We start from the raw sequence: 19,898 nt of genomic DNA on the forward strand, positions 1-19,898 counted from the left end.
CTCTCTGCCTTCCCATTGTATCCAGGGGCTCTAGTTGGCAATGGCAGAGGCTCTCTTGCTCCATGGACATTAAAATGCAAAGAGAAGCAGGGCTGCTTGCTGGCAGGAGGCCAGAGAGGGCTGCAGGGCACCTAGTCTTCCTGCAGGCTTCATTCTCAGCAGGTCATCCTTCACTTTTCTTTGCTTGGCGCTGGCGGATTCTAGGAGTCTGGGCTTTCATGTGCGGAGTTCGGGGGGGGGGGGGGTTACTTTGGGAGCTTTTATTGGGGAGTGGGCTGGGATTCAGAATGCATGGATATGAGAGGCCCAGGGTTTGCAAACTCTTCAGAAGTCTGCAAGGCCCGTCAGCAACCTATTTGACATTCCAGGGCTGGCCCCTGGTAGCTTTAAGCAGAAATGGAGAATTCTGATGCCCAGAAAGGAGTAAGCCACGGCCCTCTGCTCCCCTTTCAAAGGAGAAAGCAGGCAGCAGTGTGGCCCCATGCCCAGGCTCCAGCAAGAGGTCAGGCTACAGGGCTTTAGGGATGGTCACCTCTGCCACTCTAGTCACATAAGTTTTGGTGTTCGACCTGGGTTCAAGTCCTGGCTCTATTACCCATAACTTTGTGACTTCACATAGAACTGTGGCAGGTGAACGGAGATGTAAATTTGGCCCCTTCCTGGTAAATCTTGAGGCCAGGTAGGCTGTATAGTGGAGGTCAGGCCACTGGCCTTAATAGTGTTATTCCAATTTCCTGCGGTAGCAGAGCGACAGAAAGAAATCACATGCTGCTCCATATTCCCCTCAGGGGGACAGGGGCGATGACAAGGCAGTGGGGCCTGGGTACTTATATGGCGTTGCCAGGGGCCGAGGAACACAGGTTGAAAGCATAGCACAGAAAGATCTTTCCAAATAGTAGAAGCACTAAGCTTTATTTCTTTCTTTATTTTTAAAAACATTAACATTTTTAAAGATTTCATTTACCTCCCACCTAGGGCAGGCTCTGTCATTAAGCTGACACAACCTAGAGATAAGACAGCCTTGGCCTCATCTGCATTGGGAGACAGCCTGAACTGCTGGCAAATCAGAAAGAGCTCCATTGTACTGGAGACTGGTTCCCGAAGAGTCAGCAGGAAGGTCCGCTGGTTCTCTCTTCAGCAGGCAACTTAGCACCCTTCTGGAGAAGAGAGAGTAATAGTCTGGGGCTGAAGGTCTGGAGACTGAGGGCCAACATCCAACAAAAGTTCCTTCCCTTTCAGTAACACGCTGTCCCTTTGATCAACAGCAAGAAACCTGAAATCTAGAGGAGTCATTAAAAAAACATCTCTGGCTGCAACCGGAAGACGTCTTGCAAGCCAGACTGGGGCAGAGATGAAGAGTCCAACTTCAGGGGGCCTCTTCTTCAATAGGGGAGCAGCCAGAGAAGAAGCTGACATTGCTGGCCAGAGCTCGTTTCTTTTTCTTCCCTGGAGCTTTATTTTCTTGAGATTCTGTGGCTACATGTTTCAACTCTTGGAGACCAAAGGAGGAGGCATCTGGAGCAGTCTTTAACAGAACCTGCTCCACCTCACACATCTCTTTCAGGATCTAGGAAGGACAAAAACATGTATGACTACATCCCAGGTGGGGGCAGAGGCTCAGCTCAGCTTAGCCTCTACGAATGCCCAGTACGTTCCCAATAGTACGAGGCGTCCTGTAAGATTGCTCTGCAGGAAGAAAGACTCTAGCCTATGCTCCATTCCTAGTTCCCAACAAGAAGACTGTCCCTTTCCCCCTCCCCGCACCGCTCTCTGTCAGAGCTAAGACAGAGATGGAAAGATACTACAGCTGGAAATGCCTGCCTTTTAGCCTACTTACCTTGCTGTTTGGAGTGGCACAGATGGGGTTGAAGAAGTTCAATCCGGGGGTCACCTCTGTGGGATCCTCCAGTTTAAAGGAGCCTTCAGAATCCTGGGTCTGCTCAACAGTGCCCAAGCTATCCTGAGAATCAAGCAGATAGGCTATTAGAAATTCAGTTCCTAGGGTTACAGAATCACTGCTCCCCTTCAACCAGTGAGACATCAGCTTGAAGGGCCTCATCAAAGTCTAAGCAAGTCTCAGGGAGACTCTGCCTGGGGGAGGTTGAGGTGCTTCACGGCAGCTTCTGAAGGTAAAGGGCTAGGTTGTATAGTGGCACAAGACACATCACGAGGCAAGGTTTAAAGAAGACCAAGCCTTGGTCATTTCTTTGATTAACTTTCCCTTTTTCCAATCTATAATATCCTTTTTAGCACCTCTACAGGGTATTGTATTAATCTTTTTTTCAGAAAAGGAAACTGAGGCCAAGAGAAAGTTACTTAGGTAACAAGCTTTGATTGGAATTATTACCTGTTGTTATTAATAAAGAACTGGATTAAGAGTCAGAAAGCATAAGGTCTAATTTTTTTTACAAGTCTAAAAAATTTAAAATTTTATTAAATTTATTGGGGTGACATTGGTTAATAAAATTATAGGTTTCAAGTGTTCATTTCTATGATACATGGTCAGTATACTGCATTGTGTGCCCACCACCCCAAATCAAGTCTCTTTCCGTCACCATATATTTGACCCCCTTCCCCTTTTACTACCTTCCCTACCCCCTTCCCTCTGGTAACTACCATACTGCTGTCTGTGTCTAAGAGTTTTTGTCTGTTCATTTGTTGCTTTCAGTTCTATATCCCACATATGAGTGAAATCATATAATTCTTGATTTTTTCTGTCTGACTCATTTCACTTAACTACAAGAATAGACTCCTTAGGTCCCTGCAACATTTACAATTGTTAGCCTAACCTCTACCCTGCCATTTTAATCCTCTAATGACTGCCTACCTTAGAAGTATTTTTAATAGAAAACCCAGGACAAAACTGCTCACGTGTAGATGTTCAAGAAATGCATGATGAATGATCATCAGACAAAGCTTGCTAAAATTATTGTTTATCACACACAGAGCTGTTGGAATGAGCTTTTGCCATGGGCACAGGTAGGCGGAGGCCAAGTTTGTGGACCTGATGTGCTTGGTGCTGCCTTTCTCAGCACACATTTTGTTTCCCTGAAATTGCTATTCCTGGAAGGAGGACAGCTACAATTACCTTGGCTCACAACAGTGACTATTAGAAAGACCAAGTTCCTGTGGGTCTTTTCCTAGAGCCAGGGAATAGCTGGTTCCCATGGAGAGGGCTAAGTAACTAATGTCTCAAGATGTTAGGATTAACTTCCTTCCTGGAAGTTGCCACCTCAGCACGTGGTCCTAACAGTTCCAGCTAAGCCTCTGTATTAGCCTGTTCCTGCATGTCTATATGCCTGTAATTGCCTACTTTCCTGTTCCTTGTTTCTGCCTCAGAAACTGTACAGAAACTTTATAGCCAAGGCGGGGAATGGGGAGCTCATACCTGGGAATCTTCTGGGAAGGGCTGTGGCTTCTGAAGGGGATGTGTGGACAGGCTAGCAGTGAGGAAGAAGGATTAAGTGAACTGTGTCTGTTTCTGATTGCAGAGGGAAGGAGAAGGGTGAGAAGAGCTGTGCAGGAGATTCCAGGTTTCATGAAGAAAAGGGCGGAAACTAGTGGGGAACATAAAGGGCAACAGCACTGATCCTACCTTGTCTTGCTGACGGTTCCTACACTTTGTGGGGTCACAGCTGCAGTCCACACCACAGTTCGACTTCTGTCTCCTACACCCACACTGCTTATTCCCACACCAGCCCTTGCAGGAACACTGCAAAACAAGTTTGTAGAAAGACTCATTACTGGCAGGGTTAGATGACTAGTTTAAAAGGCCTTCTCTTCATTTGCAAGCCTTTCTGAAAAGATGGAAAGAACCATCAACTTTACCAAGCTTCTGTCTCCTCAGTCCTCTCTTGTTAATCCTCACCCGAAGATATTTTTTTCCACTGATTATTTTTTTAGACAGAGTGGAAGGGAGTGGGGAAGAGGGAAGGAAGGGGGGGGAGGGGATAAAAGCACATCGATTGGTTGCCTTCCACATGTGCTATGTGCTGTGGGGCTAGGGATCAAACCTGCAACCCAGGTACATGCCCTTGACCTGGAATCAGACCCGAAACTCTTCGGTGCACAGGCCAATACTCTAACCACTTAGAAACACTGCCCAGGGCTCCTCAGTCCTCTCTTTAGTGAAACAATGATCAGCCTGAACTGCCATGGGTTTACTAAGAACAAGTCAAGCCAGACAAATCCGTTTATTTGGGGATAGAACACTTGAAAGACAAATCAGAGGGATATTATTGGCAGGGCAACTGAAAGAGACTCCCATGATCATTTTATGGGAAAGTGAAGAACTGTGAGCTGGATGGTAGTGGAGTTAGGTATAGTATATTTAAGGACTAAGCACGGTTGCTTGATATCTTTAGATCTACCTAACTATACTTCATCCAGTTCATTTTCTACAGTTTGTTCAGTGTCAGCCTGGGCTTTGTCCTCAGCACTTTAATCATTCAGCAGTTTAATGAATCACTGATGATATGAAATAAGATCATTTACATTTGCATAGCACTTTACAGTTTTCAGGGTACTTTCATATAGTATACAAATACAAAAATCTCATTTGAATCTCATAATTGGTCTACAAGGTAGGCATATTAATCTGCTGCAACAACACAAAGCTGGAAGGATGATTAATATGTAAGATAACAGAATCATAATTCAAAAATATTTGGACAGGCTGAAATTATGGGCCAAAAGTAAAAGAAAAGTTATACAGGGATCAATTTAAGTCTGGCATTCAGGTTCTCCCCTAATCAGTCATATAAATATAATATAGGGGAAAGACCTGGCTTAAAAGTAGTTTTTGCACAAAAGGCCTAGGGATTTGAGATATCATGAAGTTCCACGAGTCCAAAGTGTGAAATGCATGTCAAAAAGCAAATACAGTCAGACAGAAGTTTGGAGTTCAGAAATCAAGGGGAGCAACTGCTTCCAGACCCCATTTGAAGCAGTCTGTCCCATTGAACAAAACAGAGACGGGTGAGCAGTATTATAGGAAGTGACGCCATAAGAGAAATGGTGGGAGAAACTGGGATAGTTTGGCTTGGAACAAGTCGCAGAGCTCACAGGATTATGGATGAGTCGGAAGAGACCTCAGGGACCATCTAAAGCCTGATGTGATGTTTGAAGCACCTCTCTAATATCTCTGGTCTAATTATCCAAAATTATATTTATCCTGAGATTATAACATTTTATGTATAACATTTGACCACAGGACACAATTCTGTCATCTGGAATGACATGAAATCAGTTTAACCCCACCTTCACAGCATAGGTGCTCAAACCCTGAGCATAATTTTCCCTTCCCAGCGCCCCCTGTCCAATCCTCTCAAAGCTAAATATACCTAGATCCCTCAATTATTCACCACATGATATGGTTTCCAAGAATCCTCACCATCTTAACTACATACCAATTTGTTCATCTTTAACTGTGACATCCAGAAATGAGCATAACTTTCTAGATGTGTGACCACTGTGAAGTAGATTGACACAGACACCTCCCTTGTTATAGAACCAACAGTCTTGTTAATGAGGTCTAAAATCACAGTAGCTTCCCCTGCCCTTGTTATGTCTGTGGATTCATACTGGGTTTACAGTTAAATTCAAGCCCTTATATCTCTTTCTTATGACAGCCATATCATTATTCTGTAGTTGTAAAGGTAAAAGAAACCAAAATAACATCGTTTTGATTATGAGAATAATATATATCACTTTATAAAATTTGAAAATCAAAACCATGATTTTCAATATTTAATAGTTGTACATAGTATTTCATTATGTGAAAATATCAATTTATTAAACCAGACCCCTACATTAGATATTAAGACTGTTTTGTAAGAAATTGTTTGCTATTATAAATCATGTTACAACAAATATCCTGGTACATAAATATAACCCAAATGTTATCATGATTGACAAGGCCCTCCATGATGTGGCCCCTGACTACCCCTCTGATGTGACCTTGTACTACTCTCTCCCACGTCTCAATACACTCTAGCCACACTGGTCTTTTCAGCTGCTCCTTCACAAACCAAGTTCATCCTGCCCAGAGATCTTTGCATTTGCCGTTTCTTTTTCCTATAATGTTCTTCCTCTGATTCTTTTCCTGACTTGCTCCTTCACTTTGTTCAGCTCTCAGCTTAAATATCTCCTCCTTGCCCTCTTCTGAAGTACTCTTTTCCTATCCCATCTGTGACTTCACTATATTTTCTTATCTCTTATCATCTAAAATGATTTTGTTTTTCTAGTTACTGTGTCTCTATCTCCACAACTGTCTTTCTTCAGTTTCATGAGGTCAAGGATCTTACCTGTCTCATATGCTGTATCAGTGTCTGATACTTAGATCCTCAAAAAAGACTTGTTGAGAGAATAAATATTTTTATACACCGATAACTGTTTCTTTAGTATAAATTCTTATGTGTATAATTACTGGGCCAAAAGATAGGAACATTTTGATATGTATTTTCAAGGTGCCTTATAGAAAGGTATACCAATTTTACATTCCTAATAGCAATAGACAGGAATTGTCATCTTAGTCATATTTGCCAACACTGGACATTAAAATAAAAAAATCTTTGCTTCTTTGAATAAGACAGGGCAAAAGACAGAATTCTATGACATGTCCTAGAGATATCTCACCAGGATGACATTGATCCATTGATTGCTATAGGCTGGGTATGGTCCTCCGACCATTTACAAATTCATCTATATGCCTCAAAAAACACCCTGGTACCCTGTCTATGTGTCTCTATTTTATGCAAAGAGATAATAGTATGAGAGAGGTATCTGAAAGGCTGTCATAAGTAAGAACAATTAGATTTTTATATAGCCAAGACCCATGGGGATTATTTTAGCTTAACAAGGAACAACTTTCTAACAGTTATGGAACACAATGGGCTGCCCTGTGAGATTCCCCACTACCAGAAGTTTTCAAGCAAGCAGAGGCTAGAAATACACCTGGTAGTGGTATTATAGAATAGTCATGACACATGTGACAGATGTATTCACATGAATGCCATATGCGCTAGGTACAACTTCATTTTATTCTTTCTCACACCAGGACAAGATTAGAATGCAAGAGAGGGAGCATGACCTTGCCAAAGACATAACCTCAATTATATAGGTATGTGGTGTGTGTGTACAGATGTGTGTATCACAACTGTTGGCAACCCACCCAGCATGTCCCAACATCATAGTTGAGAAGCACTATAATAGGGGGATTCTTTATATAGAGTGGGAAATAGAGCTGAAAGGAACCTCTGAGGTTCCTTTAAGCCAGTAGTTTTCAACCCTGATTACACATAGGAAATTTCTGGTGAGCTTTTCAGAAAGGCCAGGTCCCACCTCAGACCAATTAAATCAGAATATCGGGGTGTGGGGTCCCCAGCTTCCATGTTTCAAAGCTCTTTTGGGGATTCTAATGTGCAGACAGACTTGAGAACTATTGCTTTAGAGTCTATAATTCTTCTAGCATTGATTTCAGTGTTGTATTGTATCTCAGAATGATAAGATCTGGTAAAAATTTTAACAAAGAATACCAGACTAGGAATTAGGAAACTTGGGCTCTAGTCCTATATTTAATTCTTGGCATGACCTTGGACAAGTCACTTCATCCAAGTTCATCTCCATTCTTTCATCACTAAGATAGAGAAAAGAATAACTGCTTCCTCTTTTCTGCCAAAGGAGACAAATAAGAGTATTTGTAAAATGCTTACTATGCTTTAATAATACCTAAATAATATTTTATCTGTCACAGGTGCTTTTGCATACCTTCCTTCTTTTTAACTTTTTAGATTACCATACACCACCATATAAAGGCAGAATTATTAAAACCCATTTATTAAAAACAATAACAAAACCCATTTATACAACTTTGTTATTCTGACTCAGGATATTGGTGCTGGAAGGGATATTATACATCTGTTCTAATCAAATCCCTTCATTACAGAGATGAAGAATCTGAGGCCTAGGGAGATTAAGTGACTTGCTTATGGTCATCTAACTCACCAGTACCAAACTCAAGACTAGAACTCATGTCTATATGGCTCCTAAGCTACTACTTTTTTTAAACTATAGCACATGACTATCCCTCAGCATGTTCTTAGTACACTAAGAAAACATGGCTGAGTGAGGAAGCCAAACTTTTCAGCAATAGCTTTGGACAAATCATCATTTTGGTGCCTTGCTGCAGTCTCCCTTGCAGTAACCTAGTGATAATACCAGCCTGCTTCCGCTGGGTTGGAACAATATTCATCAGGATTGCCTTCATGCAAAGCTTCAACATCTACAGTGCCTGTCTATGAGCAGTCTGATCAAAGAGCAGTCATAGCATCCATGTACTTCGAGGTTGCATATAGGGAAAAACTAGATTATATGCCAGCTTGCTCCCCTTAAAGAGCAGTTGTATTCTTGTCTAGTTATAAAATCAGGGGGAGAGCCTAGAAAAGAATCATCTCTCTGTTTTAGGCATAGGATTTGTCATTGATAGCGAATATTATTTACTTGCAATATTTGTTATATATTTCTTTTTAAGGTCTTAGAGCAATAGTGTTATAACATACAATAGGCTTTCCTTGAGGAAAGTATACCCGTATTTGCTTTTCATTTGGAAATTCCTTCCCCAGAGTTTTAGGCCCTCTATCATGTGTTACTGTGTGCATTTTTCAACTCTGCTTCCTGTCACCTAGCTGACCTTTTCATCTGCACTCAGCTCACGCTCTCCACTTCAACCACAGCAGAGTCCATAAATGTTCGTTGAGTAAGTGAATGTAAGTCAGACAAACCCTCTATCCCTCTACTACTTCTACTACAAAGCCTTTGCAGTATGCTATTCATTGGTCCAGAAATTGTCTCCCAGTTGCTCCCAACATGTATTTCCCTTTCTGTCTTATAATGCAGCAATAGTCATCTCTTTCCTGGCATCTTCCTAAACTCTATCTACTTGGTTTGGCTTTATAGTCAGTCTCTCTTAAAATCCCCTTAATGCATTTCTCTGAGATGAAGATGCTGAGGTTCTATGGTGTGCTTCTATTTCTTTGCCTTGTTTTCCCATTAGATTATTAGTTCGTTGAGGCTGAGGATGAGCTGTTAGTCCCAATAAGTTGCATTCCTAATGACTCTTTCCAAATGACTTAATGCCACCATGACTATTCTTCATGACTTGCTTCTCTCTGGTGTTGTGGCTTTATAAGGCTCAGTTCCCTGTGTGATCAGCTAATGAAATCAAGTAACCTTCCAGGAAGCCAGCTAGGGTAGTTTGTGACTGCTCTCTTTAAGCAGAATGTGGCTGCAGGGAACAGTTGCAGTAGCAGTAAACTATAGTGCCTGGGAAGTTAATGTTTCAACATAAAACATCTACGTTTGATAATTATGTAAACCTGTCATCATGTAAATAAAGAAAACATGCCTCAAAGTCAGGCTATTCCTAACTAGCCTTAACTTGGTGTGTCTGATTCCCGTTGTGCCTTAGCCTTGTGAGCAAAGTCACTCTATTAAGCAAGGAAGATCAAGTTCCCACTTAGCTCCTCGTCTGTAATTTTTACTGATATGACCATGATATGACAGAAAAAAACGAGTCAGACTATTTGATTTCAAGTCCTGACTGTCACTTGGTTTCATAACTTTGGGCAAGGTCATTTCCCTCCTGTGGGTCTCAGATCCATCTGTAAAACAAATAATAAATATCTCATTGGATTTTTTGTGACAATGAAAAGAGATTAATGTATATGAAGATGCTTTATAAACTGCAAAGTGCTCTAAAAATGTGAAGAATTATTATGGTCACTTTGGAACCAGCCTGAAGAAATGGTATAGAACACTACTGCCTTTCAGATTGGTAACAACCTGCAGACATGAAGAGAGCCACCCTGTGCACTCAGGCAGCTCCTTCTGCTAGCCCCAGGTTCCATACAGAGCTGGCCCAATGAGCACCCCTAAGTGGAGCCAATGCCTTTGAATGGGACCTAGGGGCTCAGGTGCAGGGTATGGGGCCAGTACATTCCCACTGGCAATGAAGATAATGACTAGAACCCCTGACAGAGGTGAGAGCTGCCTCCTACCACTTGGATGCTCTTCTTGGATATCTTAAATAATTTTGTTGGTTTCCATTCCTCATCATCCCCATCGTCGATATCACCATCCTCAGGCTCATTCACAGAATGCTCAGAACAGTATTTTAGATCATCGATGTCCATGCTCTGCTCCAGTAACTTTTCTTTAAAACGGGAAGGTCTTGGCTAAGAACAAAGGTTTGGAATGGTTATTTAATTAAAAAACAAACAAACATGTGGATCATATCTTCACAGTAGCTATTGCCAGCTATATTCTCAGAGCAGAGATTTCAGACTCCCTCAAATATACCCCACTTGGCTTTACCAATCAGAAGAAATTCTGTTTCCGCCTTGGGCTGGGCCTTGCAGAGTCTTTAAAAAGACAGAAACTGCAGGGAAAGAGACTGAGTAATCTGAGGGAGGAAGGAGGGACTCATGATCTGGTATCTTTGGATGGACAGCTGAGTACTGCTCTTTTCTTTTGCTCCTCCTCCTCCTCAGCTGTGGTACATGTCTGTACATGACCAAGAGTTCATCTTCTAGGGAGGGAGAAGGTCTATTTTCCTCAAGATTGTACTAGAGTTTTATCTGGGAGTCCAAGGAAAATCGAGATGCTGGAATTTGGAAATTTTACCTCTCAACCTCTTCTAAAAGGCAATTTTAGCACACTCCAAACCTTGGCTATTTGAAGGTATCATAGGCACTGAGTTTACCTTAGGTGGGATATATTCGAAAGAAGAGTCTGGAGATAGAAGGGTATCCTTAGGAAGATGTGGTTTCTTTTTGCTGGCTACTTGGAGGAGAGTCAGTTTCTATTTGAAAAGAAGAGACAAAGTATATATTGCAGGGCAGCTTCTGAGAATGCTCATGGCTCAAACATAAAGATTCTAAGCTAGTTCAATTTTAAAGCATATTAAAGTGAAGCAGGATAATAGTAAAGTAGGTTTAAAGACTCCCACTTTACAAGATCAGGATTAGATTCTGAAAAGAGCAAATTAAAAAATGTGTGTTTATACCATTTTGAAATGCACATGACTATATCACATGAAAACTCAATGTCGATCTCATGAAGTACAGCCAAGTCATCATACTCAGGCTTGCTCCCAAGGGTTGACAACAGGGTTTCCTAGGGCTTGTTCAGTGGGTGAAAGGCTGTATTACCTGCTTTATGATTTCATTCTCTCGGAGAAGCTGCTTATTTTGTTCACATACTTCGCGCATCTTCTCAAGTTCTTCTTCCTATTTCCAGAGAGTGCAGAGATCGGTGGGATTATTTTGGACACTACATGTGGGTTACCAAACAACTCACAGAGATGAAAACATACTGCTGCCAAGTTGCTGGCAGCAGATGGTTTTCGCACAGCAGGCACTGGCACCCAGAAAAAGGCCTGATTCCTATCAGTTCCTAGGAGTCCTGAATGCCACTTCTATTCCAACACTCCCAAGCAGCCCTGACAGCCATCACAGAAACCATGGGCTCTGCCCTACAAACTTTTCTATTCTTTTCCATTCTCCAGCCTCACATTCCTTATTCACATCAGGATGCTGATTAAGAAACTCATGTGGACAGCTCTGTTTCTCTGAAGTCACAGGTTCTTTTGTTCATCCTTTTCAACACAGACTAGGCAGTTTATTTGCTACTCTAATAATAAGCCTGATTAAACTTCCTGGCATTTAAGACATCAAGATTCATGCATACGACCTTAACTAGTTTGATTTTATCTTCGATGGGAGGTACCAAGGAAATGCTAGAAACCGGTGGTTCAGGAAAAAGATTCTGAGTTGGATAAAATAGTGCTCCAACATGCTACTAAAGGGTGTGGTGCTCCTAGCCTCTGCAGGAAATTTAGACCACAGACATTTTATAGATATGTCAGGTCTCAGCTCAGATAAACAGACTCAGGAAGAGACAGCTGGATGCCCCTAGGATTCTACTGGATGATTTAACTATCTCAACTGTTTAGAGCTTAGGGTTGAGGCAAAAAACCAGAAGGCCTCAGAATCTCATATGGAGTATGCACTGTCATTTCTGTACCAAAAAGGTTATTCTATGTGTGGCTACATTCTAAATACCCTTACATTGATTAACTAGGGCCAAAAAGTAGTAGAGGCTGCTCTTATCAACCCTTTTCAGAACCTAATTTACTCTCTGCTGTAAGTACAATAGTCTAAATCAATTCTGTCAGGCCCGCAGAACCCATCTCTGGAAACCTTTGCCTCATTATACCTGACATTTCAGTGTGCTCCGCAGCTGTTGTTCCTTTTCACTGACTGACACTTCTAGCTGCTTCTCTGCCATTTGGCTTTGCTGCAGCTGACTGAGAAGGTACAGCACCTAGAGAAAGATACAACCCAATGGGATCAAAGAAATAGACAAAAAAGGAAATCAGGCTCAGTCCAAGCAGTGATCAGATGACTCTTCTGTGATTTAGCAATGAACTGTTCTCGCTCTCTCTTTTTTTTTTAATCCTCACCTGAGGATATATTTTTTTATTGCTTTTTAGAGAGAGGAAGGGAGAGTGAGAGAGAGAGAGAGAGAGAGAAACATCAATGTGATTAGTTGCCTCCTGCACACGCCCCAACCAGGGACTAAACTTGCAACCTAGGTACTGGTCATGACTGGGAATCAAACCCAAACCAACTGAGCCACCTGGCTGGGGCTAAACTGTTCTCTTTTGCTCTCATGATTTGAAGTAGTAAGGAGTAAGCATAATCGTAATGTTCACCAGGTATGCTAATCTTAATACCAAAATGGAGGCTAAGACCTGTTGTCACTGGTATGGGTAAACTTAGACAAGTCATTTATTTCTGTTTCAGGTTTCTTATTTGCAAAATTTGGAAAAAACTACCATGGTCTTTTATTTTTTATTTCTCAGAAAACTTTTTATAAAAGCAGCTTTCTAGCTTTTGAGGTTGTTTCCAGTGTTAGATTTGGTAAACTCAGAGTTGTTTATTGAATGAAAATCTGAAATACTTCTCTTTCAGAGCTTGCATTTTTAAGGAGCAAATGACTGGAATCCTAGGTTATCTAGGATTTAGTACCTGGATACTTCAGGAGAGTAGTAGAGAACCATTTCTTATTTTGTGAATCACCTTAACTGCTTCAAATTTTACTTCAATCTTCTGTTTCCTATAAAGGTATAGCTCAAACTTCATTTGTTCCAGCATTGGGGAGCTCTCACTGGTCATCTGACCATCCCAAATATGCAATTCTACTTTTCAGAGGCAAACCTTGAGTAAAGCCTGACCCCTTTGGCATAGCTTATAAGGCCTCTATGATCTTGATTCTGCTTAGGTGTGTAGTACAGGCTTTCAGATCCCAGCTCTTCCATTTACTGTGCAGTCTTGAGCACGTTAACTGCTGGGGCACAGTGCTGAAGGCGCAAGGTCAGGGCAAGGTCCCAGGGGGCGGTGCTTGGGGGCCAGGAGCTCAGGGGCAGGAGGTGGTGGATGCGGATGGAACCAGCGGCACCAGGGGAACCTGTCTCGGAGTCGCTGAACTCCAGTCGGAATGTGAGCCGACCCCTCCCCACGCTGCCTAAAGGAGGCGCTCTGACTATATGGTCCTTTGAAGGAAACGTACCCCCTACTATTTTTTTAAAACTAACAACAGAAAGCAATGATGGTTTATTCCTCAGTATAGCTTCTTGTCTTGCCCTTTTACCTTCTCTTGGTGCTGTTGCTCCACTCTGAACAGCTCTGCCTGTAACTCTGTTTCTATTTCAGCAATATGATTTCGTTCATCAAACAGCATCTTCTGCATGTCAGCACAGCTGGCCTTGTTCTGTTTCAGGGTGCTTTCAAGCTTGCTGACCTGTATTTTGGAGGAGACCAGCTGGAAGAAATAAAAGAAAAATTTCTTTGGAGAATGGCCACCTTTCCTCATTCATTAGGCAGGCAAATGTCTGCTTTCTTAAAATGGGCTAAGAAAAGTTCCTCCATGTCCAAGTCCATTCTTATGTTTTCATGACATATGGATTCTACCATTGAATAATAACACTACCCAGGCCAAGAGCTGATATTTCTGTTTAGGTAGATAACTTATAGAGCTAGAAATCATCATTAGGGTCATTCAATCTCTTGCTCTGTCTCAAGGCAAGAATAAACGCAACATGAACAGTAGCTGACAACTTCAAATTCTAATATTTAAGAAGTTTTTCCTGCCCGGCCGGGTGTGGCTCAGCAGTTGAGCATCAACCTAGGATCCAGGAGATCGGGGTTTGATTCCCGGTCAGGGCACATGCCCGGGTTGCCGGCTAGGCAGCCGATCAATGACTCTCTGATCACTGATGTTTCTATCTCTCTCTCTTCCCCTCCTTTATCTGAAATCAATAAAGATATGTTTAAAAAAAAAACACAAAAAAAGAAGTTTTTCCTTAATTTTAAAGAGAAATTCATAAGACACACCCTCATGGCTAATTATGTCCCATTTCAGAATGTCTGTGTTCACATGTTGAAGCTCGTAGACGCGTTAGCTGAGACTGCAGATCTGGCTCTTCAGGCTAGATTGATATCTTATGCTGGCCTAGTTATATATTCTCTACTAGCCTAGATGGTGAACATCATAAACACCAGTGCTGACAAGACTGATGAGGATTTCTTTAGTAGGATATATCTGCTAACTCGACACAAAATGTAGAAAGGATAGCATTGCTCAAACTTGCAGAGTTGGAGGAGTTTGTATGCTTATCTCAAGAGAAATGCTTCAATCAACAGAAATGATCAACTTTAATTCCTGGACAATGTAAGATAACAGATTATATACATTATTTTAAGGTCAGCGTAGATGCATTTTCTTTTTTCTTTTTCTTTTTTTATATGTTTTTAATGATTTCAGAGATAGGAAGGGAGAGGGAGAGAGAGAGAGAGAGAGAAACATCAATGATGAGAGAGAGTCATTGATCGGCTGCCTCCTGCACGCCCCCTACTGAGGATCAAGCCCACAACCCGGGCATGTGCCCTGACTGGGAATCTAATTATGACCTGGTTCATAGGTTGACACTCAACCACTGAGCTGGCTGGGCAAGATGCATTTTCTTTAAGATGAATCTCTGTATGTCAAAGATGATTTTGTCTGTCCTAGATTGTATCTTAAATTTTTTTAATATACATCTCATAGGTGTTTCAAAAAGTAGTACAATATAATAGTTTATGTTTAAGTAGTGGCCTACTATGGCATCCTGATCTTTTCCTAATAATAACGGCAAACATTTATTGAGCACTTGTACACGCCAACCTTTACCCATAAAACAATTTCCCTAATGTTAGTGTCATTGTGGTTTCTACCATGAAAAGTGGCAATAACACAATGACAGTATTCTAGGCTAACATTTTATTTCTTTTAAAAAAAAAATGTTTTTATTGATTATTTTAGAGAGAGGAAGGGAGATGGAGAGAGAGAGAGAAACATCGATGAGAGAGAAACATGGATCATCTACCTCCCGCAGGCTCCCTTCTGAGGATCTAGCCTGCAACTAAAGGCATGTGCCGTGACTGGGAATTGAACCAGCGACCTCCTGGTTCATGGGTCAATGCTCAACCACTGAGCAACACCAGCTGGGCTAACAAATTATTTCAATCTACCAAGCCAGACCCCTAATTGCTGGTAGGAAGTGATGTTTACCTCTCCAATTAAATATTTCACAACACACTTGGCTTCCAGAATGGTAGCAATATTCTCCCAGCGGTGTTTTGGCCTGTCTTCACTTTCTGCATCCAGCAGCTTCTGCTGTAGGTCAGCAATCTGAGCACTCCTTCAAGGAAAAAAACAGTGAGCCTTATTACTAGTAGTCTCAACACCAAGGAAAGGGGAAGAGCTCCAAGGAGAAACTTCAAATAGTTTTCTGGAAGGAGGTATCAGTTAAGTATCATTTAAATGGAGGAGATATCAAGATGGTGGCGTAGGTAACAGCTGCACCTGCCGCCTCCCGCAACCACATCAAAATTACAACTAAAATACAGAACCACCATCACTCAGAACCACCTGAAATCTAGCTGAACAGAAGCCCTACAACTAGGGAACTGAATAAGCATCAAGACTGGTAGGAGGGGCGGAGACGCAGGTGGACTGGGGCTGAATTGTGGAGACGTGGCCACGGGCCCACACCGGGTGTGGCAGTTTAAACCCGGGAGGGACATCTCCACGGCGGAGGTTTCCCGGAGGAGTGAGGGGTCCCAGCCCCTCATCAGGCGCCCAGCCCAGGGCTCCAGGGCTGGGAAGAGAAGTCCCCACAGCTTCAGGGACTGTCACTGAGGGTGGGGTGGTGGTGCGGGAGTCCCAGGCAGCTCCTCTTAAAGGGCCCGCACATGAACTCAGACGCGCTGCCTCTGAGCCACAGCACTGGGAAGCAGCTGGAAAGGAACCTGGGACACTTGGGGAGGAACTAACCTGCCTGAGGTCAGGACAAGAGGTGGAGGGGCAGCTTTCTTCCAGGCAGAGAAACTGGCAGAGGCCATTGCTCCTCTGGCGAGCCCTGCCCCACACAGTTGGCTGGCAGGCACCATATTTGAATAACCAGCACCTGACTTACACCTTTGGCCCCTCCCCACCCCACCTGCAAGCTCATCCAGGCCATTTCCAGGGTCTTTTCTGTGCAAGTGGCCTCTCGAGCCTCATGCTTAGGACTTTTCTAAAATCTCTCAAACATAGGGCTGATAAGAGGCCCCAGGCCTGGCACTAGCGGCAGCCTGCATTGGCTCATAGCTTGGCCTCTCCTAGACACCTCCAAGCCCAGCACAAGTAGCAGCCAACTACTGATTGCTGTGTAGCTCATGCTGGGTGGCCCTGGGCAAGCGACAGGCAGAGGCTGACTTTGCACCTCCCGGGAGGCCCCAGAGACAGTGCACCTGGTGATCGGACTCAACCACACTGGATTACAACCCCTACCACATCCACGACTGACACACTCAAGGGGCCCACTTGGTGAACACCAAAGCCCCACTGAAGTAAACCGTGACCCACAGGGGCGTCTCCAGCACAGCAGCTCTTTGGCTATAGTTGTAGCTGGTCCTCACAGACTTTTGGCCTGGGGGTCAATTCCTCCCAGTGACGCCAACAGCAACCAAGGCTCAATTACAACAGGACAGTGCACACAGTCCACACAGGGGAGCACCTAGAGGGCCCAGCTCAGGTGACTGGGGAGGCTGAGCCACTGGACCCTACCGGACACCTACTACACAAAGCCACTCTACAAATTCCAGGAGACATAGCAGCTCTACCTAATATATAGAAACAAACACCTGGAAGCAGACAAAGTGTGGAGGCAAAGAAACATGTCACAAAGGATAGAACAGAAGAAATCTCTGGAAGAGGAACAAATGAAATAGATCCAAGCAAGCTAACAGATATAGATACAGAGTTCAGAATTTTGTTTATAAGGATGGTTAAGCAGACTATTAGGGAAATAACTGAGAAAATAAAAAACATAATAAAGAACAAATTTGAAAGGAAGGCTACACAAACTGAAATAAATAATTTACAGGGAATCAACGGTAGAGTAGAGGACACTGAGAATCAAATCAGCAATTTGGAACATGAGGAAACAAAAAACACCCAACCAGAAGAGAAAAAAGAAAAAAGAATCCAGAAATAGGAAGATAGTATAAGGAGCCTCTGGGACAACTTCAAGAGGTCACCATTTGTATTATTGGGATGCCAGAAGGGGAAGAAAGAGAGCAAGAAATTGAAAACCTATTTGAAAAAATAATGACAGAAAACTTCCCCTACCCGAGGAAAGAAACAGACTTACAAGTCCTGGAAGCACAGAGGGTCCCAAACAAGAGGAACCCAAAGAGTCCCACAGCAAGACACATCATAACTAAAATGCCAAAGGTTAAAGACAAAGAGAGAATCTTAAAAGCAGCAAGAGAAAAGCAGTTAGTTACCTACAAGGGAGCACCCATACGACTGTCAACTGATTTCTCAACAGAAACCTTGTAGGCCAGACGGGTGTGGCAAGAAATATTCAAAGTGATGAAAAACATGGAACTACAACCAAGATTGCTCTACCCAGCAAAGCTATCATTTAGAACTGAAGGTCAGATAAAGAGCTTCACAGATAAGAAAAAGCTAAAGGAGTTCATCACCACCAGACCAGCACTATAGGAAATGTTGAAGGGTCTTCTTGAAGAAGAAGCTAATGAACAAAAGGATCTGATGAACTAAATAGATCCAGAGACATTGATGCAGGCAACAGATGATCATATTTCAGAGGAAAGAGGGAAGGGGGTGGAGGGTGGGAAGAGATTAACCAAAGAAGCTATATGCATATATGCATAACCCATGGACACAGTCAATAACGGGGTGAAGGCCTGAGGATGGGGTGGGAGCAAAATGAATGGGGTCAATTTGGGGGAAAAATGGGACACCTGTAATACTCTCAACAATAAAGATAAATAAAAAAAAATAAAAAAATATATACTGGATAGTAAAAAAAAAATTTAAAAATCATTTAAATAATAATTTAGTCATTCGGTTAGGATGTGTGCTCAGCAGCTGTTGGGATATACAGTATCTCAAATCCTGTTACAAAGGGACTCCAAAGACCATCCAAATGGTTTCATTTTATTAAATACTGGTTGAAATGAATGGATCACATAGCTGGACTTGGAAAGATTTGTTTTAGTAAGGTTAGTAGTGCACTGACTACAACATGATTTTGTCTATAGGCCACATAAGCTCAGATTGTGATATGGTGGCTCACCTATGCAAGGACAAGATTCAGGTCAGAGACTGAAAGTAAAAAAAGCCCTCAAAATAACAAACACGTGGATGCTCTTTGCTGGAATTGAATACCAAATTGACACCTACGGCTGGTGTTGTGAGAGGTTATTTTGAAGTGCCTGCCACAAGATAGAAGAGTTTCTAAGAAGACGCGATACCCTGATCCTGGTTATAGCTTCCAGATACGTTCTTTTTCTTTTTTTTAGAAAAAATATCTTTATTGATTTCAGAGAGAGGAAGAGGGGGAGAGAGAAACATCAATGCTGAGAGAGTCACTGACTGGCTGCCTCCTGCATGCCCCTGACTGGGGATCAACCCCACAACCCGGGCATGTGCCCTGACTGGGAATCGAACCCCAATCTCCTGGATCCTAGGTCGATACTCAACCACTGAGCCATGCCAGCTGGGCCCAGATACTTTCTGATCGAGTATGGCCTGAGACCAAGGTTGACACAATATTTCAGTTTCATTACTAGCTTCCTTCTCAAATTTGCTGTGACCAATGAGAGGGAGCATACCAGCACGTATGTGCATAACATGCAGTGCTGTGTAAGGTACTATAAAGAAGATGGGTACCAAAACAACCTAACATAGCAGTTCTCAAATTTAGGTCTCAGGACCCCTTCACACTTAAGAATTATTGAGGACCTAAGAAATTCCATTCACATACATGTTATACCTATAGATATTTACATATAGTATTAGAAAGTAAAACAGAAATATTAAATATTTATTAATTCACTTAAAAATAATAATCCATTATACATAACATATTTTATGAAAAACAACATTTTCCTCAACAAAAAATAATTTAGTGAGAAGAGTGGGATTGTTTTTCCCTTTTACAAAGCTCTATAATATCTGGCTTAGTAGAAGACACATAGATTTGCACATCTCCCTCTGCATTCAGTCTTTGTTGAGGTAAATGAAGACAATCTGGCCTCACATGGACAAGGGAGGATCATTTTAATAGCCTTTTGTGGCTATTCTTTGAGAATACACTAAAACCATACAAGTGGTAGCTCCTTAAAAGTTAGTTGAAAAGTGGAATTTGAAAACATTATTAATAAACATTTCGTACTCTCTTACATTAAAATCCATTGGTCTGTCTTGAAATCTTAATGGGTCTT

General features: G+C 42.3%; 1 protein-coding gene across 3 annotated transcripts in view; it reads right to left on the reverse strand.

Moving 5' to 3' along the window:
* Window positions 1-885: 885 nt before the first annotated feature.
* KIF4A (kinesin family member 4A) overlaps window positions 886-19,898 on the reverse strand; it is a 126,185-nt gene continuing 107,172 nt past the window's right edge. For 2 of the 3 annotated variants that reach the window (XM_081126622.1, XM_081126623.1), the window contains 9 exons: window positions 15,670-15,799; window positions 13,711-13,881; window positions 12,274-12,381; window positions 11,208-11,285; window positions 10,760-10,858; window positions 10,056-10,232; window positions 3,596-3,712; window positions 1,838-1,960; window positions 886-1,567 (listed from right to left, as the gene is read on the reverse strand). In XM_081126622.1, the coding sequence (XP_080982748.1) occupies window positions 1,367-1,567; window positions 1,838-1,960; window positions 3,596-3,712; window positions 10,056-10,232; window positions 10,760-10,858; window positions 11,208-11,285; window positions 12,274-12,381; window positions 13,711-13,881; window positions 15,670-15,799 (1,204 nt within the window). In that variant the 3' untranslated portion in view covers window positions 886-1,366. The remainder of the gene's footprint in view (window positions 1,568-1,837; window positions 1,961-3,595; window positions 3,713-10,055; window positions 10,233-10,759; window positions 10,859-11,207; window positions 11,286-12,273; window positions 12,382-13,710; window positions 13,882-15,669; window positions 15,800-19,898) is intronic. The other variant, XM_081126624.1, reaches the window with a different exon arrangement.

Source organism: Miniopterus schreibersii, assembly GCF_964146895.1.
Source record: "Miniopterus schreibersii genome assembly, chromosome: X".
Lineage (NCBI taxonomy): Eukaryota > Metazoa > Chordata > Mammalia > Chiroptera > Miniopteridae > Miniopterus > Miniopterus schreibersii.